Here is a 9,133-nt window from a genome sequence, read left to right on the forward strand (position 1 = left end):
CATGGTGATGCTACCATAAGAGCAACTTAACTCTGATTATATATATATTATTATTATTATTATTTGTAATTATTTTTGTTCTTTTGATTTTAACTGTCAAAAATCTAACTAACTATAAATTAATAACATTTGACCATTCTTTCCTCCATGCAATTCTTGTATAAATACATGTTGCCTCTGTACTGTATTTACAGCTCTTTGTAAATGCAGTTTTGTACTAATGAATTGTATTATTTTGTGCAAACCTCAGGCACGGAAGAAGATGGGAGTTCCTGGAAAAATTATTTGTGTCTTAAAGCTGTTGTGAGTATAAAATACTGAATTATTGTATTTTTATATGCTATACTGAGGTAATTGGGGTTTGGTTCATTAAGAAAGAAAACTACAACTAATAGAATGTTATTTATATATATTTATATTAAATACTGGTCAAGATAAAATATTATTTAGCATCTGAATGACACCACATATAAACAGAATATAGCTGATTGTGTTGTTTTAAACTATACAAGTGGCTAAACATCTCGATAATTAATTCAAGAAAACCAATCCTAAGCCTTGTTTTGGGGTGATAGCCATGGACTTTCCAGGCTTGGATTTGATTAAAAATGTTACTGAATTAAATTAGCAGATGTTTCTGACTGTAATTATTAAATTAATATGCTGCACTTCAACTTATTTTATATTCAAAATATATAAAAGCTAAATTTTTATTTGTGCCCTTTTCTTTAAATAAATTACTTAACTGGCATCACTGGCTTTTTTTTAAACACTATCTACATCTTTAGACACACTGTGTAGAATATACTTTTTATTTTTATTATTTAGATATTATTATACTTAATATTATAGGCTTACTGTTATACTTATATTAATATTTTCTTTATTTTAGTGTTTTTATACTACTAATAAGGTTTAATTTATTTTTATTTTAGTTATAGTTTAATTTGAGTTTTTTTTTTTCTGTTAAAGCTATTTACTTTTATCCCGTTTTTAAAGGATATGAAAATCAATAAGCTAGCCTACTTTTGTCTTTAGTCTAAATTAAGATAAGGGCCAAAATTTAATACAATAAAATAATAAAAAATATAAGTATAAAATATATATATATATATATATATATATATATATATATATATATATATATATATATAAATTAAGGGCTATAAAATCTGTCTGAAACGTTTGCATGATTTCACCACCAGGTGGCATGTATCACCATATGTATACAGTATGTATATGTATATGTGCATCACATACAAGTCAGATGCTGTCAAAAATTTAAAAGCTGAACAGAACCAGCGGATAAATGCTTAATAAATTTAAATGCTTAATAAATGCAAAAAAAAAAAAAAAAAAAAAGGTTAAAAATAAAACCTTACTGTTATAAAACCTTGTGTGCTATTTTTGTTATTATTATTAGTTTCAGGTATAAGGTTGTTGTTGCAGAAAATACCACTTATGTATAAGCAAGAATAATTTCAGTTTAACAATGTCAGGAAAATAGCTCCGCCTTATGACCGGAAAAACGAGGCTTCTAAATGTTTTATTTATTTATTTATTATAAACGGTTCATGTTAAAGAACTGGTTCACCAAACCGATTCAGTGATTCATTTGAGTCATCGCGCAATGCGTCACACAATGTCCGGGACATCCAGCATAGTGTAGCTTGTATTTACAGTGCTAAAATTAAAGTTTACCTCTTGGCTGAAAATATTTTTGTTTGTATTAAAGGTAGGATGTAGGAATTATTTGTTATTAGGCAGACTGTGTGAAGAAGGCTGTTGACGGTTCAGCGAGTCACTTTTGTGAGAACCGCTCGAAATGATTCAGTCGGTTCCATAAACGATTCTTTGAAAATATCCGAATCAAAAGAACGAACTGTTCATTGGGCCTGAAGCAGCTTATCAGAACCGATAGTTCTTTTCTCTGCTGCTAAAGTTTTGACATTTTCCTAAAATCCTGACTGCACTCTGGACTGTTATTCACAAGGTAAGTCTAAGTAGTTTCTTAAGATCTTTCTAACATATGTAATACTGCAAAAAAAAAAAAAAAAAACACATTCAGCGTCACAGGATTTAGATGTTTAAGTTAGTTTTCTTCCGTTTATTTTGGTTGAAAGGTAAACTTCCGCCATCCATACCTTGTCAATTATCAAAATTGTTCTAGAATGTCTGAGAACGATTTCTGTTAAGATTAACTTTAGTCCAAACTGTCACATTGTACCCAAATTCCTCTCTGCTCCATCAGATTGTAACTTGTCACATGTGCTTAAAATGTTGCACCTGAATATAGTCTCAGCGTCAGTAAGTAACATTGTGGCGCTTCATCCTTAAAAGCTTACTACATGCCCGCTATGTCATTATTTTATTTGTTAATTGATCTGTATCTTATTGTACTTCGCAATAGCAGTGTCAAGGCTTTTTTGGTGAAGCAGCTTTTTAGTTTCTTCTCTAAAGCTTGATTTGATATCTTGATGTATTTATACCAGTTGTGATGCACTAGAATGGTAATTGACTCGTCTTCACACAGGACGTCTGGCCTTCATCACCTGTTGAAAGGCTAAAGTCTGCAGCATGTCTCTGACAGTGTCTAAAGGTGAGGGTTTGACGGTCATCACCATCCCCTCGGACCCCAAGAGCAAATGGCCTGCACTGTGTCAGGTTTTGAGTTTTCTCTGCTGCAGTCCGGTGTGTTCTGTGTCTCAGAATATGAAAAAGAAGCTGACGAGCATCCACACTGCTCTTGGGGTGAATTAAACAACTATTCAAGACTTTCATTACAAGACTTTTGTTATTTAAAGTTGCTTTTTCATTTGTGAAGTGTATGAACAAAAATCCTGTTTTTTGTTTTTTTTATGCCATAGACTATGCAGATAATAGTTGGAGTCATCAGCATTGTGTTTGGGATTTTGCTTAAAAGCTCTTGGATATGGAATAACATTACAGAATCTGGGATTGTCTTCTGGTTCGGTGGAGTGGTAAGAACTTGTCTTATTTTGCTTATTTTGATTTTTCCAAACCGTTACATGTGTGATGAGTGAGTCTATATATCAAATTTATCTGTAACAAATTTGAGAGGATGAGAAGGAGAAATCTACTGTAAAATGCATGTGCACATTTTAATGTTTGTATTCATATTGGTTCATTTAATTACTCAAAAATAAATGCCTTTACATGGGAATTCACACATCTTAATAATTTTCAAATAAAAAAAAAGAGCGTAAAATGCACACACACACATATATTAGTAGTGGACATTTCTTCATCAGATATTAACGATATTTGAGAGCAATAATTCCTTTAAAATAATGTTTTATTAATTTTATTTTATTTTATTTTAGTTTTTCTTTATTTACACTACCTGAGCAAGTCGCTATTACATTTTTTGGGTCAGGAAGTGTTTATGACTTTTTATTTATGTATTTCAATTTAATTCGATTTGCTTGTGTTTATGTTATCAGTTGTGATGGATCCGATGCATTTTGATGCTTTTGTTTAGCATAATATGAAGCTCTAATGGGTCAAGAAACCTAATTTACACTCTTTATTTCAATGACTATGTTTGGACACTTATTTTTTTAGGTCCTTGTAATTGGAATTGTGACTGTTCTTGCAGCTAGGTTCCCCAGTCCTGTCCTGGTAAGTCATCTATCAAAGCCATGATAAACTTCTCAGTGTTTTTGGGAGTTATTCTGAGCATCACCAGTTTATATTGTTGTGTTTTACAGCTGGTCATCACAGTGATTCTGAACATAGTCAGTGCTGCGCTGGCTATCACAGCTGTTGTGCTGTATTCAATAGACCAGGGAACTGCAAATGGTCTATATTGTGACACCAGTTATTACTCGTCTTACTCGGATATAACACCTTCCCCTGAACAGACGAGGATAAACCAGATCTGTGTGCAGTACAAGTATCTCAATATGGTAATGTTTATTTTGTTTTGTTTAATTTATTAGATTGTGTAGGAAAAGCTATTTTAGTGTGTGGTTTCACATGCTATGTGTAATTCAAAGGTACTGCATGAATCTAATCGTTAGTAGAAGTTCTTAAAGTAAAAATGTCATAAAAATAAGTAACTATCGGATTACAAACTATCGGATCACAAACGGCAAGGGTACTTGAATTATATTATTTCAGATTGAATTAGAGCCGATGTTTGTACTGTATTTCATCTAGACCTTTCCTCAAATCACACTGTGATTTTTACCCACCTCTAGATGATCCTCCGAGGACTAGATGTCATGATGATAGCGCTGTCCGTCCTTCAGCTCTGTGTGAACATCAGTTTCTGTGTTGTGACTGGGAAAGCTTTGTGCAAGAAGGATGAAGATGTAAAGGTAGTGTATCATCAGCACTATTACAACAATCAATCAGTCAATCCACTGTGATCGTGAGAGAGTTTCAGAGAGCTGCTCTGTGTTCATGATTGTGGTTTTGCAGTCGGTGGAGGATCCAGAACTTCACAAGCCGCTCCTGGAAGACGCCACTGCTGGTGGAGAAGCAAAAATATAAAGCAACAAATATATACAGTACATGCAACACTGCTCAATATAGTAGCGAGATGATTTCCAATATTCTTTTATGTATATAACACCCTCAGACTATCCCAGATGTAGATGAGTTGGTATATTTACGGGAACAGATTTTTTAGCATTGTAAAAATGCATCATTACATAATTTACTCACCAATAGATCCTCTGAGGTGAATGGGTGCCGTCAGAATGAGAATCCAAACAGCTGATAAAAACATTGCAATAATCCCAAAGTAATCCACACCACTCCAGTCCATCGATTAATGTCTTGAGAAGTAAAAATCTGCATGTTTGTGATAAACTAAACCAACAATAAGACGTTTTAACTTTAAACCATTGCTTCTGGCCAGAATACAAGTCAATTTCCATCTAATCTGCTCCTGTGAAGAAACAAACTCATCTACAAATTTTCCTTTTTGAGTGAACTATTCCTTGCAGAAAAGTGCATCCTAAGAACACTGTTCTACAATTCAAACCTTAGATTTATATACATAGAGTTTGAATGTAGTGAAAATATTCCTGTTATTACTCATTTTCAAGGATATTGAAAGTCTTTTGCTTACATAAAGATATAAAACATTTCAAAACAACACTGACTTTACTAGTATTATCTTTTTGCACAATTTCACCACCAGGTGGTGTTAAGATGCTTTATGCAAACCATCTGCCTTAAAAGATACTTAACTTTGCCAAAGCTACCATACAGAATTTTGTGTCATCCAAAGTAGGAAGAAGTTCCACTGTTACCACTCAGAATTAAATATCGAAATTGAAAAGCTATTTCACGACATACAAGATCTAATTATCTACACATGTGATCATTCTTTCCATTTCTGTCTAGTTTTCTGTGGAGTTGCCATGTGTATATGCAAGCATTCTTTGAAGGCTGGGTTTACATTTAACTACATTTCCTGTCACTTCTGACACTGACAAGATTGTTATAAAATATATTGTATAATCACAGCACCTTATAGCATTATATAATAAACTGGCATTTATTTTGCAATGTTTTTTGTCGTACTGTCCTTCTTATTACAAGACTTATTAAAGATGAAACAAACAAAAAAATGCTTATCTGAGTTACCCGTGCTTCCTCTCGCACTCATTAGGTACTATTACTGTTACGTTTTAGATTTTTATTCCACAGTTATGTCTGCGGTTGAGCTTCAGTGGGATTACAGTGATGCTGAAACACTTGGAGGAAGTATTTTCTGCAAGCGTTTTCATATGGATATACAAAGGCATTATCCTTGCTGTGACTTAGTTTCCATGTTCAGTTCAGTTCATTCACATCTGTCTGGTACTTTGACATCTATGTGATGATGTAAAGATTTACACTGTATGTGCTCTGTGATCTTATTTATATAGTCCAGATGGAGTTTAAGTTGTTAAAGGTTTGCAGCAAGAAACAAATGTTTTTTCTTTGCTTTCTCATAGGCCATTTACTTTTCATTTAATCAGAATCAGCTTCTGTCGTTTGTGCCATAAGGGTCACCGTTTGGAAACACAGCCATTCTTAACACAGAAAGACAAAATTACAGTTAAAATGGCACAGAATAGCGTGTGTACTGTAAGTTTCAAAGGTAAGGACATGTTCAGAAAAATAAGCAAAAATAAATGTACAAAGTTTACATACTGCATTTTTCTAAACAGCACATTGGTGCTTGTGAAAAATATGACCTTTGAGGAAAAAAGGATCTTATATCTGGGATGCGTTTCCCAAAAGCATTGATTGCAACCAATGGAGCTATCAACTTAGGCTGGCGATGCTTTTGGGAAACGCATCGCTGGATGTTTTAGTTCACAGCATGCTGTGTTTCTATATTTTCATGGCATGACAAACCTATAAAATGTTCTGTTTGAAACAAAATGAGGGTGTGTGTGTAAATAATGCCGGGATTTTCATTTTGATTGAGCTATCCCCTTCAAGAGTGTGTTTAATGGATTGACTGCCTACTGATAGTAAACTTGATATTCCAGACTAAATTTAACAAAACTAATGACATTGATTAGTCAGTATTGATTTTGTTTTTCAAATCTAATGCTAAGTCTGTTTGCTTTTTGTTATGCATATGCTATATAACATCTTGAGTTCAGCCATTTGCAGATCTTCTGACTAAGAGCCATGGGTTCCTCTCAAGAAAAACCAAGTTCACTCTGTTATGGAGACATTTATCCTTTTTGTTTTCAACTTGTCAGACCATGAAGAACCTCAGGATACTGAGGATTTTCCACATCAGCATCCAATCCTGTTGGGTGAGCTTGGGAGTTATTGGAGCCACTCACCTAATTAACATTTATTGGATCTTTTTCAGGCTGAAATTGGCCCAAAATGAAATTATTTCAATGGAGAGTGCATTAAGGAAGAACCAAGGTAACATTGAGTGAATAAATGGCTTCACAATGTATTTTTGCATCTCAGGCGAAACCGTCCTGACACACGTGATGTTTTTCTGCGTTCCTGAGGTCACCTGATGGGGCCGGACTCAATGCGAGCCACTGTGGCCAAATCATATTCATGGAAAAGTCATTTTGGCCTGATTAAAATAATCTCTTAAGCTATTTACAAGGAGATGAAGTTCATGCTCCTCCCGAGGTTGAGCAGAGTGCACTTTTTTGTGATTAGTTGGGAACATTTCTAGAGGTATTTTTACTAATAGGAAAATTTTCATTTTAAAATTGACAAGTTACATATTGCCTCACTTATCTGAGTCAAATAAATCTTAAATGTAACTTTTTATACTGCTGCCGTTCTGTCGCTAGAGGTCATATTGAGGCCCTGTGGCCTCGCCAATGGAGTTGCATTAAAGCCTGGAAACAAGCAAGTCACGCTTATGCATCATGATGCAAGACTGCCCAGAAATAAAACCAGTGAACCAAAAGTCCCTTGGATCCCACATACCCTTTAGACGAGAAAAGAAAGGAAGTTAAAGGCAAAAGATCTTAAATGTCACATTTTTCTCAATGTGTAACTGCACACTCATTCATTTCTTAAATGAACATAAAGATCTCTGTTCTAAAACCATCTACGTTACATATACAGCATTTTAGGGCTAAGCCAGATTACTCTGCTTCAAACGGTCCCTTATTTTTAGAATGCACTGCTATGAACTCAGTCCCATCTAATACAAATATTTTCTAAGAACTTAAGTTTTTCCCAATGTTACCAGAAATAATATTTAGGAATTTCATAAATGTTATAATTTTGCAAATATTATGAAGGCTTTACTTTTGAATGTTGTCTGAATCATCCTAAACTAGTAACCTTTAGAAAACATTAGCCCTAAATTAAATTTTCATTTCATTCCAAAATACATTCCATGTCACAATGTATAAATACAATTTTTGTGCAAACATTATTAAAGACCGGATAACTTTGAACGAACATGCTATTAACATTACTGTTCATAACTTTGAGAAAATTTTGTCAAAATGTTAGCCTGTAAACGTACATTGCTGCTATATGGGGTGAAATCCAAACAGGGTGAGAGAATTGTAATGTTGATTTGAAGTATTTAAATTCCATTCTGTACTAAAAAGGACAGATAGTTCAGTCCTATAAAACTGCCCAATATTTGTGTATTTTTAGGCCATACCCTACTGGAGTTTATTTAATGATAGCTTAGCAAAATGCTTATGTTAAACTCCATGAAATCGATTGTGAGTCAAGTACAGACTCAAGAGTGCGAGGGAGTTGTTTCAGATTTGTCAGTCAAGAGGTTTAATGACTTGTTTCTGGCAAACAATTGTTAAGTGGCAAATCATGGTTTGTTGGTGTGTTTTAGTTGCACTTTTCCAAGTGTACATTGGTTCGCTGCAAAGGAAATGGATCGAATTTATTGATTTTGAAAGTGTCTTCATAGCTTTTGTCTTGTTATATGTGGTTTTGCTGGGCTGTGATGTAAGCCTAGGCTTTTGGCTGTAGGCCTACTGACACAAGGCACAGCTGCTGCAGTATTTAAGTTACCCAGATGCAATGATGAGGAGCTGCTGGCTGTGGAAAGTTCAAAACACCACAGATATCTTCCTCAGTGACCCTTCAGTGCAATACTGAAGCGTCCTGTGAATGAGACTTTAATGTGCACAATAGCTAACATCAAAGATGAAGGTTACCATAATTATCGCCTTGATTAAAGTTCTCCTTCTGTTTTTAAAGTAATTTAAGGTGTAATTTGTTAAATTAAATTATAGCTTATGTTTTGTCATAATTTGCTTTGCAGTCATCATTCTACAATTCATAATGTACTTTTCCCATATACACACTTACAGAAGTGGATAAAAACCTCTCATCAAAATCCTAAAACCAAAACAATACCCGTTCTTGTCTTAGGACAACTTTGATTCACTTTTTTTATCCACTTCAAATGTTGACTAATGTATTTATAACACACACACACACACACAATGAAATAAAGAAAAAGAAAAAAGGGCCAATAGCACATATTAAACTTTTTTTTTTTTAAGTAGAAAGACTGAATTATATTTTCATGTAAAACCTACTTCAATAATCCTGATTTAATTTAATAAATAAATAAGTGTACTTGTAATTTTACAGACATTTCCATCATGCAAAATTCAAAATAAAGGTAAAAAAC

General features: G+C 33.7%; 1 protein-coding gene across 1 annotated transcript; it reads left to right on the top strand.

The window, feature by feature from the left end:
- The first annotated feature begins 1,852 nt into the window (after nucleotides 1-1,852).
- On the top strand, nucleotides 1,853-5,548 carry tmem176l.1 (transmembrane protein 176l.1). Its single transcript, XM_026283269.1, has 7 exons — nucleotides 1,853-1,993; nucleotides 2,534-2,751; nucleotides 2,868-2,981; nucleotides 3,586-3,642; nucleotides 3,732-3,929; nucleotides 4,224-4,343; nucleotides 4,447-5,548. The coding sequence occupies exons 2-7, from the start codon at nucleotides 2,578-2,580 to the stop codon at nucleotides 4,516-4,518; spliced, it is 735 nt and encodes a 244-aa protein (XP_026139054.1). The 5' UTR covers nucleotides 1,853-1,993; nucleotides 2,534-2,577; the 3' UTR covers nucleotides 4,519-5,548.
- The last annotated feature ends 3,585 nt before the right edge of the window (nucleotides 5,549-9,133 follow it).

This window comes from Carassius auratus, chromosome 16 (genome assembly GCF_003368295.1).
Source record: "Carassius auratus strain Wakin chromosome 16, ASM336829v1, whole genome shotgun sequence".
Classification (NCBI taxonomy): domain Eukaryota; kingdom Metazoa; phylum Chordata; class Actinopteri; order Cypriniformes; family Cyprinidae; genus Carassius; species Carassius auratus.

Excerpts from the sequence above, each read along its gene's own strand:
- tmem176l.1 (XM_026283269.1), top strand. The coding sequence starts at position 2,578 with ATGTCTCTGACAGTGTCTAAAGGTGAGGGTTTGACGGTCATCACCATC. Across the intron at positions 2,752-2,867 it reads GCATCCACACTGCTCTTGGG|ACTATGCAGATAATAGTTGG; the intron begins GTGAATTAAACA and ends TTTATGCCATAG. Across the intron at positions 3,930-4,223 it reads AGTACAAGTATCTCAATATG|ATGATCCTCCGAGGACTAGA; the intron begins GTAATGTTTATT and ends ACCCACCTCTAG.